This window comes from Astatotilapia calliptera, chromosome 14, assembly GCF_900246225.1.
Source record: "Astatotilapia calliptera chromosome 14, fAstCal1.2, whole genome shotgun sequence".
Classification (NCBI taxonomy): Eukaryota; Metazoa; Chordata; class Actinopteri; order Cichliformes; family Cichlidae; genus Astatotilapia; species Astatotilapia calliptera.
In genome coordinates, this window is record NC_039315.1 from 13808475 (window position 1) to 13828294 (window position 19820).

A 19820-nucleotide genomic window follows, 5' to 3' on the forward strand; every position below is an offset into this window, starting at 1 on the left:
AATGAGAGTGTGAGTAATGTGAATGTCTAAGTTGTGGGATAAAATTGAGGCACAGGCAGCCAGAAGGGGACGGGGGGGGGGGGTAGCCTCCTCTTCTCCCTGGTGACATACCCCTACTCCAAGGCCCTGCATGTGTGGGTGGTTGTGGTGGAGCGGGAAGAGGGAGGCAGCTGGAGATGGGGAGGGAAGGAAGGGAGGGCCAAGTGACCCCTCCCTGGGGCCAGCACCCCCGCTGACCCCAGTAGGCACCCCCATACTCCGCGACCCGCCAGGGAAAGGGGGCCCAGGCCCATCCAGACCGGGGCCCAGTGCAGCAGCGCCCCCCGGCCGGGACAGTCCACCCAACCCCACCACAGAGAAAACTGCACCCACCCCACCATCCACTCATCTTCCAGACTACATGAGACAACAGACGCCCAGGCTGAGATCTTCCTCCACCTCTCCTGTATCTCCCCCTCCTGCAGAGAGAGTTCCTGAGGAGAGGAAAGCTCCTGCAAGGTGTGACAATCTCCCCCACTAGTTGAAGAGCCCCACAGGTGGCTCAACGCACCGGCGGCACCCTGCGCCAGGGATGGGCCCCCATGCACCCACCCGCCCACAACCCCGGCAACACACCAACCAGGACCCAAGCCCCCGAGGCCCGGCCAGGGCCCCAGCCCCCAGAACCTCACGCCCAGGGGCAGCCAGGCTACCAGGTCAGTAACCCACGTCCGTCAGCACAGACCCTCCCCTAGCCCCGCTGCACGCAGCCACGAGTAAACAGTCACCCGAGAGCCAAAAGAGCCCCCAAACGGACATGACCGCTACCCTGGGTTGAGCCCCCCAAGGAAGATGCCTCCGGGGAACCCCCCGACGCCCTAAGCCTGTCCCTACCCCCACACCAATCACAACAGTGAAGGCGGGACCAAACTATGACCCCCCACCCCCACTAGGTGATGGAGCTGATCAAAGGAGCCCAGAGCAATTGATCTGATGTGGTGGCAGAGGCTGTATCAAGACTAATGTAATCTAATAGATAATTTCTATATTGGTTAGAATTAAGATTGGTTTTATTTTTCTAGTTCATGAGGACAGTTTTCTTGGCTATGCATAGGGCAATGAAAACCATATGGGCTATATTCTTTTCTGAAGTGACATTATCTAAGCTGCCCAACAAACACACTAAGGGGGAAGTTGGAATGTTACAATAAAAAAATAGTAAAAATAATAAATTAAAAATAAAAAAATAAAAAAATATAATTTTTCTACTCGAATTTTTGAATTTTTCGTCTGAATTTAGATCAACTGTGCTAATATAGTATGCCAAAATAACTCAAATGTCAGATATTTGAGGTTGTGCTGAAAATAATGATACCAAACAAGGCAAGAAAATCGTATTTTAAAGGTGAAATATAGAGGTAAAATCGAAAGTAGTCAAAAACGGCCAGTTATACCCTGGACCCCAGAGGGTTAAATCAGAGTCCACTGGGTCCATTGCGTGTCTTCGCGCCCCACGGGTCTTGTCATTCTGTCAGGCATCGCAGTGTGGAGAGAAGAAAGAGAGAACCCAAATGCAGGACTCACGTGTTAGTGTGGAATGAAGATGATGTTTATTTTAAGGACAGTGAGAACAGAATATGAAACGGACTAGCTGACTGGTTGAATGGTTGGCTGGCTGAACAGAGAACACACTCACGGAATCGAAAATGACAAGACAGTGGACATGAAGAAACTGAGGGCTTAAATACACTGATGATGATTAGAGACCAATGAGTACACAGCTAAACATAATCTGACTAATAACACATAAACACACACACCCGCCCTCTCACATCATCTATAATTGACTGAGTCAGGACTCTTCCAGACACTAAACCAAGGCACAATGTACATTTCAATTCCTTTAATTTTAAATATGTTTATATTGTCTATCTTGTAAAATAGTCAGATGTCTATTCATATTAATGTACAGAATTCATCTGCTTGCTGCTACTACTGCACATTCACCCAATGTATATACTACATATATATATATATAATGTTCTTCCTCTACACACCCCCCCCCAAATTTTTTTGCACCTGTCGAGGAGCATGTCAGGCTACATTTCACTGTGTGTTATACTTGTATAACTATGCATGTGACAAATAAAGAACCTTGAACTTGAACTTGAACCTTGAACTTGAAGTAGAACTAGACATGATGCACATAGATAAAGCTGGCACGGTAAAACAGGAAACATGAACATGTGGAAAATAAACAGAACATGAACAAACATGACCCAGGAACCCTGACAGATATAGCTAAATTATGTCTAAAGTTAAATTTAACAATGTAGTGTCACAGAGTCAATGCTTGCACATTCTAGCATACACAGTAAAGGAGAAATCCAAACTTTCTTTATATGTTCTCACTTTTATATTTTATTTAATATATTTATATAAATGTGTATTCACCATATGTATTTTTCTATTGCATGTGGAAAATGTTTTTTTATGATCGAGTGCCACGGCCCATTATAACTTTTTTTGTGTTCATCTCTGGTCTCAACAGGATGATGTAACATTTGGGCCCAAACAGTGCGACCAACAGGCCAAAGCTTGAGGCCAAGATGGCAAATACCTCCACTGCATCTGCATGGTTTCCAGGTGAGCTGATATAAGCAGGAACGAAGGCCACCCACACAGCACAGAAGATCAGCATGCTGAATGTGATGAGCTTGGCCTCATTAAAACTATCAGGGAGATTCCTTGCCAGGAAAGCAATTAAAAAACTGAGGAAAGCCAGCATGCCAATATAACCCAATAACACTCCAAAACCAACACTAGACCCAACTGAACACTCATAAATGATCTTATCATTGTGGTATTGGGTGTTTTTATTTGGAGTAGGAGAAGCAGAAACAAGCCAGGCAGTGCAGATGACTACTTGAATAGATGTAAGAAACAGAATTGTTCCTCTTTGCTGCATAGCACCAAACCACTTCAGACTGGCTCCCCCTCCTGGCTTGGAGGCTTTGAAAACAGCCAGAACAACCATGGTTTTTACCAGGATGCATGAGACACACAGCACAAAGCTGATCCCAAATGCTGCATGCCTGAGTTGGCATGTCCAAAGCCTGGGTCGTCCAATGAACAGCAGTGAACACAGGAAACATAACTTAAGTGACAGCAATAGCTGGAAACTAAGTTCCGAATTGTTGGCAAGTACTATAGGTGTTCTGCGATGGAAGAAAAAGATCCCTATAACAACAGCACATATAATTGTTCCCAGCAAAGAGGTTGCTGTTAAACAAAATCCCAGAGGCTCATCGTAGGAGAGAAACTCTGTCTTCTTGGGAACACAGTGGTCACGCTGATGGTTTGACCAAAAATCCTCTGGACAACTGGTACACTCCAAGGAATCTGACAATAAAAGCTAAGATGGTGAAATGCATTTTACATTTAATATAAATTAAATAAAATATGCAAAGACAAGCACTTACTGCTCTTATTGTTTATTTTTCCCTCAGAGCAAGGGATGCAGTCGAAACAGCATTTGGGTTCTCCCTTCCGTCTCACCATGTGGGTACCAGGAGGACAGCTCTCACTACATACTGATCGACCTGGCTGTTAGACGAAATTAATATTACCTGCTAGAATTACATATATTGTGCACATGAGAAAAATGAAAAATATACATATGGGAAAAGATAAAAGGATAGAAAAACCATTTTAAACCTTTTTGGATTCAAAGTTCCAGAAGATTTTATCTTCATCAAGTATGAGTTCTTCACCTTTGAAAGCTGACCTCTTAACTTCACCAACATTCTGAACTTCAGTGCTTCCATCAGGGAGCCACAACCAGTTCATCACATCATAAATTGGCACCACATCACCATTCTCATCAAATGACACTTGATCACCAAATTCAGTGGTGAAGTTTACCCTTTCCAAGTAATAAACATGCTGTTAAAAACAGATGTATAAGAATTAAATTACTTTTAACAATGTAAACTGTGGCCCTGCTGTTCAGTAGTCAAATATTAGAGCTATTAAATTTGAATATAGGAATTCATTGCTTTTAAACAAGGCCTATAGTAATGCGACATACTTATTCCATTAATGGTTTCTCTGATCTAATTACAGTAACCACTACTTTTGCTCAGGAGAAAATATAATCCTCAATCCAGCTTTTTCATAGTTAATTTTATAGCACTGCATTTTGCCTTACAGGGTAAATTCTTTTCTAAATGTAATTACAGAACAATCAATTTAGACAAAAAGTGTAACCTGATATCACACCTGCCATGGCTCCAGTGTTTGTAATGTGGCACAGCTGTTCCCACTGAAAGGTCCTCTTCCAGGCTTGCATTGCAGCATCTCATCAAGGGAATATGCCAGAGCATAAACAGCTTTGTACACATTATACTCAGGCCGGAGGTCGGAAACGTCCAAGAACTCATTGTTCACATTTTCCAAATCTTCCTGTCCAGTGCATAATATACCACCCCCTTCCACCCAGCCTGCTGGAGCTGGTTCAAATCTGCACTTAAATGTGAATTCCCAAAATTGATTCACCTGAAATATTATGAAAACTATTTTAGATGTTATACATAATAAAATATGCAATTCCTGCAAATACCACTGTAAATAGTTTAACCCTCACCATGCTATTTCCATAGCTATTGTTGTGATGCAAGTCAGGACGTATTTGTAACAGGAATTCCCTGAGCCCTGTTATTTCTCCTCGACGAATAGCGATGCCCAGTGTACCACCCAGGTATGGCATGAGGTGAGGTGTTTGGAGCACAACAGCAGTTGTCCAGGCTTCACTGGCCATCCACTGTAGGCCTGTTACATTTTGCCTCACCACCTGTGCATTATGTTTGACCAAATGTACAAACTCATATTGTAAGTAGCAACTAATTTAGTAACATTATGAATTCTTTATTACTAGTTTTCTCTGCTCAATCAATATATAAAGACATAATGCATCTGTTACACAGTGTAGTGATGCAAATCTACATAGCTAGTAAAAAATTAAAACTTTTAAATTCAAACCTCTTCCATAAGGTTTATCATGTGACTCTCATGTGCAAATACAATGACAACTTGAGCTGTGGATTTTTTCATCACATTTACAATCCTCCTGAGTTCATCTGTTTCTTTGTGCAAGGACAAAATTTCAGTGTAAGCCAGGCAACCTTCACCAGACTGACTTAACTCAGACTGGAAGGATCTTGCTGCATGGAGTCCATAGTCATCATCACTGACAAGCAGACCTGCCCAAGTCCAGCCAAAATGTTTTAGAATCTGAATCAAAGCATGGACCTAAGTGAATACAGATTAAAACATGAATGCATAGACAAGACAAAACTTAGTTATTCATTAGTTACTGATGACTGTTTATAATTGTGCTGATCAATTTTCACCTGGAAAACATCACTTGGGATCGTCCTAAAGAAGGATGGATACTTTTTACGGTCACTCAGGCAGGAACATGTGGCAAAATAACTCACCTGTGAAAGATACAGACTGTATATTGTAGAAATATTCAAAGCCTTGACTGCCTCCTTACATTTTTTTAAGCTTCAATCTGGTCATTAAATTTACAATTAGGTCTATATATTTATATTAAATATAACCAAAAATAATATTTCATGGTTAAACTGGAAACTTACCATAGGTATGCTGTACAAACCTAAGACAGTGGAGATGGCAATTGAACGTGTAGAGGATGAATCACCCACAATCCCTATGACTGGAGGATTTCCAACACATGTATTATGTAATATTATTTGATCCTCTTGAGCACTGGCTAATGACAATGCAGCACGGAATCCAATTCCAAGTTCAACGCAGTTATCATAAAGAGTGAATCCCAGAGTCACATTAGGCAATAGGTTGGAGTTTCTGTTGATTTCATCAATTGCAAAGGCCATGGTTTTTGCCTGCCTAAATCCTAGAACATCAAAACTAACAAAAAAACACAGTCTGCTATTGAAAAATATAGCAGTATACCTGGAAAACATTTTGCAACCATACACGTTTTGCAACTACTCAAATGAAAAGAACAGAAACAACTAAAGTAACATGCTAAATGACAAAAATAAAGAAAGTTCATATTGCAAGATGTGTGTATTTGTTCTTAATGCCACTGTTGGCAGTGATTTCCCAAAGTCTTTTGTGCTGTTTCACTGTCATACTTACCCATGGCAAGTAGGCTGTTGTGGCTCTGAGGTAAATGACAGGTCAGGGAAGATAGAAAAGAAGTGAACTTCAAACAGTCCTCCTAGGATCAGATCTCCACTTTTCTGCATGCTATTTAGATGAAACTGTCCACGTGAGTGGCAGGAGGACGAAGACAGAGAAGAGGCTGCAGTAAAAGAAAAGTAACAATATATCAAAATGAACAAGAGCAAATTGGCGTGTACAAGTGACAACATAACTATTATCTGCTTTTCCCCTTTTCTCAGCCCAGTCAGGTTTCATGGCGTTGCAATTTCTTCTTATTGACATGCAGTACTGTAAATAACCTATCAGAGCAGACAGCAGATGGGCAGGGCCTATAATACATTTCATTTGAGATCAGTTTTTATTGATGCAGATGCTATGACTGAACATACACTCACTTGTGACTATGCAGGTTAGAGAGTTAGAAAGTTAAACATAATTTTTGTGTTTTTTTTTTCATATTTATCAAGTGCAGTAAAAGGGGGGGGAGAAATATTCTTGCGGTTAAATCATTGAGACATACAGTGAGCAAATGAATAAATAAATAAATTCAAGACCATAATCTGAATAAATGCACAAGAACCTTCTATATTAACCCTTTAAGACCTACCATAGAACCAAGTCCGCAAGTTGATATACATCAATACAAACATTATATTCCAAATTTTAATAATATGTATGCATTAAGTCCATACTAACTACATAAATTGCAAAAATGTGCAATAAACTACAAAAAATTTGAAAATTGATTTTGTTTTTTAACAACATATATTTCTAGTTAGAGAAATTTCAGAGGTTTATCCCTCAAAACTGTAAATGCAAAGAAGTTGCACAAAATAGTTTCCAACCACAGGAAATTCATTTTGAATGTCTTTATAGTTTTTTTTTTTTTGAGATACAACAATTTTTATATACTGGAGGAAAAACGAAAATAAATCCTACAATGCGAATATGCAAACCCCCCCCCCCAAAAAAAAAAAAAAACAGCATGTGCATCAAAATAAACAATTTCCAACAATGTAATTTGAGTTCTAAGTTTCCCAGAGACTATACAGAAAGGCATAAACTCAAACATTAATTTTAAAAACAGCAGCATAGCTTTGTTTTCCGCGAAAATGACGTCCCTTCCGTTTTCGGGCAGGTAATGGCGAACATCAGATAGATTGTGGTGATGTTTATTCCAACGTAGGAAGTGTTATGAACAGCTGATCAGTTGGCAAAGCGTGTTTCTGGAATATTGTGTTTTTTTTTGCTGCAAATGCTTTTTACGCAATTTTTGCAAAGACATATTTTGAAGGAAACCGTGACGTAGGAAGAGCTTGTAACAGCAGTCTGGCGAGGAAGGAGCGGCTAGCCGGTCCAGCGGGCATGTGGTGTGGAGGTTAGCCGGATAACACGGAACCAGTCGGTTAAATCCAATAACAGACCTTTATTCGCCGTCAGCAACATTACACTTTATAAGCCAGGTCTCCTCGGCTGTACTCGTCCGAACCTACATGCGCGGGGATTGGTACCACCAGCGCCAGCTTGTCACAACAGTAAGTAAGGTGCTTTCTTGGAGCATGGAACATGAGCAGCATGAAATGGCTGCCGCTAACAACTCACACACCCACTAGGAGACCCCCAGAGCTACTACAATAGTTGGGCAACCCCCCCTAGTGGTGCTATAACCCAAAAGGGTTGTTACAAGCTGAATGCATACGATTTAAGTACAATTCCTCTGGTTTCATATATTCATATACTTTTCAGTTAGCTGTGAATAAGACCCAAGATACTTTAAACAAATTTGATAATTGTATTCTTTAAAGGCTATACTCTGTGTAAAAAAAGGGGTGGGGGTGGATCATTTAACTTGTCCGAGTATAATATGATGACATCACTTCCTGTTTTGAGAATTAGCATAGCAGCCATGTTAAGTATGTGCTGAACACAATTTGCTTTCATCTGCATTGAAGCATCATGGAAGTATTGGCTAAAGTTAAGTTTATTTTACATGATATGTTAGATATTAAACCTGAAGTATTTTATTGACAGGTTAATTCACGACGTAATGGTACCACTTATTGTTAATTTGAGTTAGGAGTGCAGATGCTAACTATTTTTGTAATGTTTTTTTTAATTGTTTATTTGACGTTTTCATCAGAATATCTGTGAAGAATAGATTAAGATTCAGTAGATGTTTAGTCTGTGACTCTGCATTTTTATTGGATCTGGTTTATCTAGGTGTTTAGACAGTGTTCTACACTCCCTGAAACTCCTACTAATTTTGCCCAATAAAGAAAAAAGCATATGTATTATTGCTATTTTAATAGTATCCCTACCTAAATTTGTCAACAGGCACAGACACACACAAACACCCAAGCACAGAAGCTTTAATTAATTGTTAACCTCAATATGAATTTCACCCTTTACATTCATGTTCTCTAGGCAGAAACAGATTTTATCACATCGATTTATTGTGAGAAACAATACACCCATATTAAGATTAAAATACTGAGGACAACCAAAATGTTACAACACATTTAAGGCAAATGGTCAGTTTCTGTTTTCTGTTTGCCCCTGTCTCTGTTTCTGTGTCTGTGTGTGTCTGCCCATTGCTTTCAGGAGCAGGAGCTCAAATTAGGTCAGTTTTTTTTTACAATGGCAGCATTCATTTTTTTTGTTTGTTTTTGTTTTTATTTTGTTTGTTTGTTTTCTCAGGTAGCCTTTAAGGATGAATTCACAAAAAATCATCTTCTCTGAATGGAATATCTTTAGCTTACAGCTGCAACTCCTTTGAATGTTAGAATTTGTAACTTCATTTCTTGTGCATTCTTTTGGTTGAGATCCAAAAGTTTCAACTTGAGGGGAGAAAAGATCTGGTGAGGCGAACAATCCAGCAAGTTACAATTTCTCTAAGATAACATTTTGCCATGATAATGCTCTTAAAAAAAATCTATTAGCCATACTATTGTTTGATAAAAGATTTAAGATTTTAGCGACCCTAAATTATTACTGTTGGAGACAAAATGTGAAATGAATTCAACCGATTAAGTGATTAATTTAAATAACCCAAATTATATTAATTCTATTCATTTATAGTGAGCCGACCCATGATTGCCTTCTTTGTGTTTCTCTCTGGTTTCAGCAGAATTATGTAACATTTGGGTCCAAACAGTGCCACCAATAGCCCGAAACTTGAAGCCAAAATGGCAAATACTTCCACTGCATCTGCATATTTACCTGGAGAGTTGACATAAGCAGGGACAAAGGCCACCCACACGGCACAGAAACTTAGCATGCTGAATGTGATGAGTCGGGCCTCATTGAAATTATCTGGAAGATTCCTGGCTAGAAATGCTAGCAAAAAGCTAAGGACAGCCAGCACACCAATGTAACCCAGTAACACTGCAAAGCCAATTGTAGACCCAACAGCACACTCATACACTATCTTGTCATTTTGGTATTGCATGTTTTTATGTGGAGCTGGAGAGGAAGAGACAAGCCAGGCAGTACAGATTCCTGCCTGAATACAAGTAAGAGCCAGAACTGTCCCTCTCTGTTGCATCGACCCAAACCACTTAAGAATGGTTCCCCCTCCTGGCTTGGAGGCTTTGAACACAGCCAGAACAACCATAGTTTTCACCAGGATACATGAGACGCAAAGCACAAAACTGATGCCAAATGCTGCATGCCTCAGCTGGCATGTCCATACCCTGGGTCTTCCGATGAATAACAGTGAACACAGGAAGCATAGTTTCAGTGATACTAAGAGCAAGAAGCTCAGCTCTGAATTGTTTGCACGTACCATGGGTGTACGTCGATGATAGAAAAAGATCCCTAAAACAACTGCACAGATAAATGTGCCCAACAAAGAGGCAGTTGTCAAACAAATACCAAGAGGCTCATGGTAGGAGAGGAACTCTGTCTTCTTAAGAACACAGTGGTCATTCTGAGGGTTTGACCAAAAATCTTCTGGACAACTGGTGCACTCCAAGGAATCTGACAACAATAGGAAGGCATATAATCGATGATATCAATTGTATATAACTATGTATAATTTCTCAAAATTAAAATAAAAATATCCTTGAATTACAAATACCCACTGTTGTTTTTGCTGATTTTTCCCTTTGAACATGGAATGCAAGTAAAACAGCACTCTGGTTGTCCTTTGTTTCTAGCCATCCGGGTGCCTGGAGGACAGCTCTCACTACACACTGATCGGGGTGGCTAGAGAAAGACAAACTGATTACATACAAGGTTCAATATACACTACTTCACTCAGTATTTTTTTAAAAGAAGTTATTTAGAAAAGTAAAAATAACCTTTCCTGATTCAAAATTCCAGAACATTTTGTCTTCATCAATGGTGAGTTCTTCACTTTTAAAGCCTGACCTTTTAACCTCACCAACATTCTGAACTTTAATTTGTCCATCAGGTAGGTGTAACCAGTTCATGACATCATATATTGGCAATGCATCACCATTTTCATCAAAGGATACTTGATCACCAAATGGAGTGGTGAAGTTGACATTTTGTAAATAATGTATGAGCTAATGAAGGTTAATGGAAAAAAAGAAGGAACAGCATCAAGGTAGACTGTAATTCAGAATGTTGTTTCATCTAATTTTTCTTAATTATTTAAAAAAATACTACTTCTACCATTTCTTTTATTTTGGAAAGAAAATAATGGAAATTCATTGCAAACATATCAGTGCCCTTATAGAATAATGGACCTTTTTCAATAACAAAAACTTCAGTGACACAGTAGCTTTTCAAACAAAAATGTATAAATTGATACCATACCTGCCATGGTTCCATTGTTTGCAAAGTAGCACAGCTGTGCCCTCTGAAGGGTCCTGTTCCTGGCTTGCAATGCAACATGTCATTAAGAGCATATGCGAGAGAATACACGGCCTTGTACACATTGTAGTCAGGCCTGAGATTAGAAAGATCAAAAAACTCAGTGTCCACATTTTCAATATGCTCCTGCCCAGTGCATAGCGCTCCTCCACCTTCCAGCCAGCCTGCAGGAGCTGGTGCAAATCTGCACTGAAATGTGAATTCCCAAAACTGATTTACCTGTAATGGAATAAAAGTATTGAGAGATAATAGAAAATATTTATTTATTTCATGTCTCATTCTCATTCATTTTAGATATACTTTCAAATTATATTTATTTCAGAATTATTACCAAATTATTGTTGTATCTTCCATTGTCACTTTGGTCTGGGTGTATTTTTAACAGGAATTCCCTCAGCCCTGGTAATTCGCCTCTGCGGATGGCAATGCCCAATGTGCCACGCAGGTACGGAGTGAGGTGGGCTGTTTGGAGCACTGATGCTGTTGTCCATGTTTCACTTGCAATCCATTGGCGACCTATCACATTCTGCTTCGCTACCTATGATAATAAATTTAGAATACAAAATTTATGTAGGTTCTCACTATAGCTATTAAGTTATCAAGTTATTGATATGAAGTTAGTTAAATAAACAATGTTTATTTTTCTTGCACATTTGGGGCATTTTGATAACATAAAACTGATTAAGTTTCATTGTGATGTTTCTGCTTTTTAATGTTATCAGTTTAATCTAATTATTAGAATACCTATTTTACCTTCAATGGCAGTCATTTTTGTCTAGACAAATAAAGTACAATGCTGCAATAAAAATTATCTATGTGAACATTTTTTTATTTCCAACCTCTTCCATTAGTTGAATCAAGTGTATCTCATGTGCAAACACTATGACCACACGAGCTGTTGATGTCTTTATCAAATGTACAATCCTCTTCAGTTCACTTGGGTCACTGTCCCAGGGCAAAATCTCTAAGTAGGCCAGACAACCATCACCAGATTTAGCCAGGTCAGATTGGAAGGATTGGGCAACATGGAGTCCGTAATCATCATCACTGACTAGAAGACCTATCCAAGTCCAGCCAAAGTGTTTTAGAATCTGAATCATAGCACGCACCTAAGTGGATATGAGATGAGTGTATTATTTTAAAAAAATTATAAATATACATCTGAAACCAATTAATGCAACCTCTATAATTTATCTTATTCATTAAATACATCAAAGTCATTAGAAATAATTTCAAAGTCCTTTCCTGAAACTATGGTATATTTCATTTAACTTGGTAATTATGTTTTACCTGGAAAGCATCACTTGGGATGGTTCTGAAAAAAGTTGGAAAACGCTGACGATCACTGAGGCAGGAGCATGTGGCAAAATAACTCACCTATTACAAATATACAAGAGACATATTAACACATCATACAAGTAAAAGCCAGTCCAAATGCTATTATAAGTACCGCCAAAATGTACCGCAGGGGATCAATACTACACTTAAATGAAATGCACAGTGCAAGCATAAAAATATGAAACTTAAAACTTACAATAGGTATATTGTATAAACTTAGCACACTGGAAATAGCAATAGAAAATGTTGAGTAGTGATCACCAACAAGCCCAAGGACTGGAGGGATCCCTGAACAGTTCTCCTGAAGCAGAAACTGCTCCTCCTGGCCACTGGCTAGTGATAAGGCACCGCTGAGTGCAACAACAAGGGCACCACAGTTGTCATAAAGACTGTATCCAAGAGTCACATTAGGTAGCAAATTTAAATTCTTGTTGATCTCTTCAATAGCAAATACCATAGTCATTGCATTCCTGAACCCTACAATATCAAAGCTAACAAACAAGCAAACGTTACGTCAGTATTGTTCACTAAAAGAGATCTGCAAACATGAAAACAAGCAGAGATATACAAAATGAACCCTAAAACGAGCGTATGTTAATACAAAATAAGAAGTGTAATTAATATTTTGACATATGTACGCTAAGATAGAGAAGTTATCTTGTATATAATTTAGATCTGTCATGAATATTTTGAATAGTTATTATTTGTACATGTCTCTGCTGATGTCATATTTGTGTGACACTTACCCAGTGCAGTGAGGCTGTTGAGGCTCTGAGGTAAATGTTCTCTCTGGGTAGACAGAAGTGTAATGGACCTCAAACAACCCACCCAGTACCACATCGCCAGGCTTGTGCATTTCATTGAGATGAAACTTTCTTTCTAACTTACAAGATAAAGAAAGTGAAGAAGACACAAAGCATAAAAAGAAAAAAGGGAAAAAAAGTAAGACCAAAGAGACACCTGTGAAAATATATGTGACCTGGAAGCCCCCCATAACTGATCTCCACCTTCAGTATCATTGTTTCTTTTATAAGGTCTCTCTACTTTATATGAGGGGTGTGTTATCCCTTTAACATGCTTCGCGTCATTGTTTAATTTTTTTCAGCACTCTCAAGGGTATGGCTGCAGACATGTCACCACACTGAAATAAATATGAATATATAAACATAGTCTGAATGCTGTGCTGTATTAATAAATGTATAAAAGCACTGAACCATATATTTTGTAAAATGTACTTTAAAGATTTTGTACTTTTGGATTTGGAAAATGAATGTCAATCTTGCTTAATATTCAAATACATTTTTGATGTGTTTAATGACAAATAGCCTAGCAGGGTCTTTTGTTTGAGTATATCCTATTTGTATGAATAAACCTACATATATGTACTGGTGCTATCACTATATTTGACTGTTTGACTATCAGGTATTTGTTTTAGTAGAGCATGTCACTTAGGAGGTAGAGCAGATCACCTACTCATCGGAAGGTTGATTTGATCCCTGTCTGTTTTAGTATGCTTGCAAAATACCCTTGGGCAATATACTAACCCCAAGTTCCTCCCTGATGCATCCACCGGAGTATGAATGAGTATGCATGTGAACTTTAGATGGAAGAGGCATGTTGTGTCTCTGTACCACTCTGAGCTTTGAGTGCTCAGAGTAGGAAAGCACTATTAGAACTATAAGAACCAGCCCATTTTCCTTTATCATTAGACAGATCGATATTTGGTTTAATTATCAGGAAGGGATATGTAACTGGTTCCATTTGCTTGTCTGTCAGTCAGTTTTTAGGGACATTTTCAAACTTAACAATGATATACTAGGCATTGGGGGACATGACTTCACTCTTCATTGTTAGAGTCCGAGGATAGAATTGACCTTGAAAAAACTTTCAAGAAAACAATGAGTTTCTTGAAAATTTTTTCACAGATAAAAAAAACCTTTACAACACACTTTTTTAAATACAACACCCAATGTATCACAATGATGCCACAATGTTTTGCAAAATTACCCACTGCATAAATATATCTTAAAATATCAATATACAAGCCAAATATACCAACAAACCAGTTCTGTGGTAAAGAAATTTAACTATTTAATATGTAATCATTCAAATCATAGGTCAAAGGTCAGACACCAGCAAAATAAAAACAACATAAAACAAAGTTTTAGCATAGACCTTGGCCTTCACGGAGAGTTGTGCTCTCTGAGTGCTCTGACTAACCATATCTTAAGAAAGAAAGGGGTTATTCTAAGTAAATACCATTCCTGTGGCAATGGAATCATTCAAGTTGATATGTCCTCATTTAATATTAACATTTTTCATTGCTGAAAATTTACATTTAAAATGGTGAAAATGAGTCACGTTTTGATATAGTCATCTTTTTCTAAAATCAAAGCATATGTGAATTCTGTGACAATAGGTTCTCTTCTTTGAAAAGCCTATACTGACAGATATATATCTGTCATCTATATCGATATATATAGATGTAGACCATAATAAGTGGGCTTGATAAAAGCTGTGAAGTATTCAACCAGTTAACTATTATAATATCATTAGAGACGTAAAACAAGAGGTCACTGCACTTAAAGAATCATGGGTGGAATTCATTAGAAGAATTCTGACCATGAAGATTGTAGATGTTTACATAACAAGCTAAGGAGCAGCCAAAATTGACACACAGCGCCAATAATGTTGTGCACTGAGAGATATTCAGAGACGTTTTCAATGATGTGGGAGATATGCATGGGTACTTGTTATAGTACAAATAAAGTACAAATAAACAATACTAATGTGTAAAACTGTATAAAAACATTTAAAGGACAAATTATGGCTGCATTAATATGAATATATTTTTGGTCATTATCCTACAGATGTTGGTTTTATGGCTTGGTGGTCTCTCGACCCATGATTGCCTTCTTTGTGTTTCGCTCTGGTTTCAGCAGAATTATGTAACATTTGGGTCCAAACAGTGCCACCAATAGCCCGAAACTTGAGGCCAAGATGGCAAATACTTCTACTGCATCTGCATATTTTCCAGGAGAATTTACATAAGCAGGGACAAAGGCCGCCCACACGGCACAGAAGATCAGCATGCTGAATGTGATGAATTTGGCCTCATTGAAATTATCTGGAAGATTCCTGGCTAGAAATGCTAGCAGAAAGCTAAGGAAAGCCAGCACACCAATGTAACCCAGTAACACTCCAAAGCCAATTGTAGACCCAACAGCACACTCATACACCACTTTGTCATTGTAGTATTGGGTGTTTTTATGTGGAGTTGGAGAGGAAGAGACAAGCCAGGCAGTGCAGATTGCAGCTTGAATGGAAGTAAGAACCAGAACTGTCCCTCTCTGCTGCATAGCACCAAACCACTTAAGATTGGTTCCCCCTCCTGGCTTGGAGGCTTTGAACACAGCCAAAACAACCATAGTTTTCACCAGGATACATGAGACACAAAGCACAAAGCTGATCCCAAATGCTGCATGTCTCAGTTGGCATGTCCAAAGTCTGGGTCTTCCGATGAATAACAGTGAACAAAGGAAACACAGCTTAAGTGACACTAAAAGCAGAAAGCTCAATTCTGAATTGTTTGCACGCACCATAGGTGTGCTGCGATGATATGTGAAAATTCCTAGAACAACAGTACAGATAAATGTGCCCAACAGTGAGGTGGTTGTCAAGCAGATTCCCAGGGGCTCATGGTAGGAGAGGAACTCTGTTCTCTTAAGAACACAGTGATCTCTCTGGGGGCTTGACCAGAAGTCCTCTGGACAACTGGTGCACTCTAAGGAATCTAAAAAAATGGGAAGAATTGAGATTGATTTCTTCATTTGGTTTCACACTGTTTTGTCATATTATGAGTGTCTTGTACAATAAAATGGACAGTCAGTATTTTCATCTAGTAATATTTTCATTGATGTGTAACTGGAAACCACTCTCACAATAATTTTGACTTGGTGTTAATAAAAGCCACCATAGGACCGTACACTGCTAAACACAAAGAAACATCGCACATCTCATGCATTATAATGTCAAATGATACAAACCAGTGTTATTGCTGATCTTTCCCTCAGAGCAAGGGATGCAGTCATAGCAACACACAGGCTTTCCCCGCTTCCTTGCTATATGTGTTCCTGGAGGGCAGTTATTACTGCAAACTGATGTAGTTGGCTTAAGGGTAAAAATTATTATTTTTAAAAAGTTATTTAACACCAATTATACTTGTATTGTGTACTCTACTATCCTTTTGTTTGAAAGCAAATTGTATGAATAGGAGAATTTACCTCTTTTGATTTAAAGTTCCAGAAGATTTTGTTTTCATCAAGTGTGACTTCTTCACCTTTGAAAGCTGACATCTTAACCTCACCCACATTCTGAACTTTAGTGCTTCCATCAGGGAGCCACAGCCAGTTCATGATATCATAAATAGGTAAGGCATCACCATTCTCGTCAAAAAATACTTGATCACCAAATGGAGTTGTGAAATTGACTTTTTCCAAGTAATACATCAGCTATAAAAGTGATAGATAAAGGCTTATGAACTTTTTCCTTCTTTTATACACCAATTATTGGAGCAACCTGGAATTAAGTCTATTACTTAGTTCATCAATGTACAATCATACAGTAATTAATAATAAAACTTCTTGCTATTGTCTCTTTAAAGCAGCGAGACATGAAACTATATTATTAGTTGCTACACAATTATCTTTCTTCCATAAAGTTTTGGTAAAATATGAATGACTGGAGTATAAAATGACATCAAACCTGCCATGGCTCTAATTTTTGCAAAGTGGCACAGCTGTGCCCAATAAAAGGTCCTCTCCCTGGAACACAGTGCAGCATGTCATCAAGGGCATGTGCAAGAGCATACACAGCTTTATAAATTTTATACTCAGGCCTGAGTTCAGTCACATCCAAAAGTTCAGTCTCAGCATTCCTAAGCTCTTCTTCTCCAGTGCAAAGTGTCCCACCATCTTCCAACCAGTCTGCTGAAAATCTACAGTGAAATGTATCTTCCCAAAACTGCTTCACCTAAAATGCACAACAACCAGAGAAACAAAAACAGGTCAACAAAAATAACCTACAGAAAATTTGACTTGAAGTTTATTAAGTTACCCTCTCACCATGTTGTTTGCACTATTCTGTTCTGTGGGATTAATTTTTAACAAGTAGTCTCTAAAGCCTGGTATTTCTCCTCGTCGGATGGCAATGCCTAGTGTTCCACCAAGGAATGGCATAAATTCAGGGGTATGGAGTCCACCAACTACTGTCCAAGCTTCACTGGCAATCCACTGCAAGCCTGTCACATTTTGTTTCACCACCTGTGGATTGCATTGCAGTTATGTTTTTACTCTCTTGTAATACATTACCTGCAATGTGTTTTATGATATTTTCCCTAACCTCTGTCATGAGATGAATCAGGTGTATTTGATGTGCAAACACAATGACAACACGAGCTGTGGATCTGGCCATCAGATCCACAATTTTCTTATATTCATTTGGATGATCTTCCCAAGGTAAAATCTCTGAGTAGGCCAAACAACCTCCACTTAATTGAAGAAAGTCAGACTTGAAGGATCTGGAAACATGGAGGCCATAATCATCATCACTGACTAGCAGACCTACCCATGTCCAGCCAAAGTGTTTTAGAATCTGAATCATAGCACGGACCTACATGAAAAGAGATTGAAGTTGTTAGTGTACATGTGTAAATATTCTTTTAGTGAAAATTTGCTTGTTCATGTCTAATATCAAAAAGTTAATTTAATGAAAGTTTAAAAAATAACATTAAATAAAAGTTAACTTCTCATGATAACACTTTTTACCTAAATACATTGTATTTTTATTTAAAGAAATACTTTTTGCAAATATGCAAAATTTTGCAAAAAGTATTTCTTTGACTGGTTTGGCTCATGTCTAAGTTTTCTGTCAGTAATTAACCTCAGATAAAAACTTAATTCTTATTGTGCAACTTTCTACCTGGAAAGCATCACTTGGGATTGTTCTAAAGAAGGATGGAAACCTCTGTCGATCACTCAGACAGGAGCAAGTGGCAAAATAACTCACCTGTCAAGAAGCATATATTATAAAATCCAATTGTGCAAATTGCAAGGGACATTCAGATAATTTTATTTAACAATGTAGATCAATTAAAATGCAGTATATCAGAAGCACACAAAAAAGTAGAATTGGGAAACTCACAATAGGAAGCTTGAATAAACCAAGAACACTTGAGGCAGCAATAGAAAATGTGGAGAAAGGATCACCCACAATCCCCACAACTGAAGGGGTCCCTGAACAGTTCTCCAGAAGCCAAAATTGCTCCTCTTGACCGCTGGCTAATGACAATGCTGCACTGAACCCAATCTCAAGTGTAGCACAATTGTCATAAAGGCTGTATCCCAGAGTCACATTAGGAAGTATCTTCGAATTCTTGTTTATCTCATCAATAGCAAAGGCCATGGTCATGGCATGTCTGAATCCAGGGGTGTCAAATCTAAAATACACAAAAAATGAAAAAGAGTAACTAAATTCTAAGCAATAATAGTAATGAGAGAATTTTGTCAGCTACATGGATGAGACTTACCCACGGCAGTTAGGCTGATCTGGCTCTGAGGTGAACGTCCGCTCAGGGAATACAGAACTGTAATGGACTTCAAATAACCCTCCCAGAATTACATCCCCAGGCCTGTGTATGCCATTGAGATTAAATTTATTTTGCAATTTACAGGATGAAGGTGGAAAGGAAGACTCCAGAAAGGAAGACAATAAAATCATTAACAGACAGATAAACATAAGCAAATATCTGACAAGAAAGCCCCCCATAACTGCCTCATTCTTTTTTATTTGTATTCATGGCTCCTTGATTTTATATAGAAGCCTATGTCAACCCCTTTCATCACTTTTTGATCCACACCCACCAGGGCATGGACAGTAATGTGGGATGGGCATAATAGAAATTTCATAATAACTGTGCTACATCAGCAGGTATTGTGAAAAATCCAAGCTCTTAGCAATATTACACATTTTATAAATAAGGTTAATTTTTAAAAACTGTTGCTTTGAAAATCAGAAGACTATTCTTAATCTACCTGTATTTCTTTGAAAATACATGCCAGTCACTGGTTATATAAATCCTATGATTTACAGTTCACAAGAAAATATAAGGCTCTCACCTTAGGTGGCACTTAGGTGGAAAGAGATCTTTAGAAAAATTTTTCTTGCATTGCCAAGGAAATGCACACTACATTGAATTTTGAAAATGATGACATACTTATTTTCAGTAAATTAAAAAAAATACTTTATTTACTACTACATTTACTGCAATTCCCCTATGCAAGGGCGTAGATTTGATTTTGGCATTGGTGGGGACAGATGATTCAACCATCGAACAGTGCCTTGTTTCTTTTTTTTTCCCTTTTTCTCTTTGCTTCTTGATGAAAAAAGGA

The 19820-nt window shown here is 38.4% G+C and overlaps 3 protein-coding genes across 3 annotated transcripts; all 3 read right to left on the reverse strand.

Annotated features, from left to right (window-relative positions):
- Positions 1-2470: 2470 nt before the first annotated feature.
- LOC113036615 (extracellular calcium-sensing receptor-like) lies at positions 2471-6345 on the reverse strand. Its single transcript, XM_026193030.1, has 9 exons — positions 6169-6345; positions 5640-5934; positions 5391-5477; positions 5020-5289; positions 4625-4831; positions 4261-4536; positions 3697-3924; positions 3462-3585; positions 2471-3381 (listed from the first exon to the last, which is right to left on the reverse strand). The coding sequence occupies exons 1-9, from the start codon at positions 6276-6278 to the stop codon at positions 2471-2473; spliced, it is 2508 nt and encodes an 835-aa protein (XP_026048815.1). The 5' UTR covers positions 6279-6345.
- A 2892-nt stretch (positions 6346-9237) lies between these two features.
- On the reverse strand, positions 9238-13243 carry LOC113036200 (extracellular calcium-sensing receptor-like). The gene is made up of 9 exons (XM_026192368.1): positions 13119-13243; positions 12569-12863; positions 12325-12411; positions 11874-12143; positions 11366-11572; positions 10978-11253; positions 10497-10724; positions 10278-10401; positions 9238-10173 (listed from the first exon to the last, which is right to left on the reverse strand). Exons 1-9 carry the CDS (start codon positions 13226-13228, stop codon positions 9260-9262), a joined length of 2511 nt encoding a protein of 836 aa, XP_026048153.1. The 5' UTR covers positions 13229-13243; the 3' UTR covers positions 9238-9259.
- A 2008-nt stretch (positions 13244-15251) lies between these two features.
- On the reverse strand, positions 15252-19197 carry LOC113036262 (extracellular calcium-sensing receptor-like). Its single transcript, XM_026192479.1, has 9 exons — positions 18959-19197; positions 18574-18868; positions 18352-18438; positions 17773-18042; positions 17496-17693; positions 17137-17403; positions 16656-16883; positions 16419-16542; positions 15252-16165 (listed from the first exon to the last, which is right to left on the reverse strand). The coding sequence occupies exons 1-9, from the start codon at positions 19195-19197 to the stop codon at positions 15252-15254; spliced, it is 2622 nt and encodes an 873-aa protein (XP_026048264.1).
- Between the last annotated feature and the right edge of the window lie 623 nt (positions 19198-19820).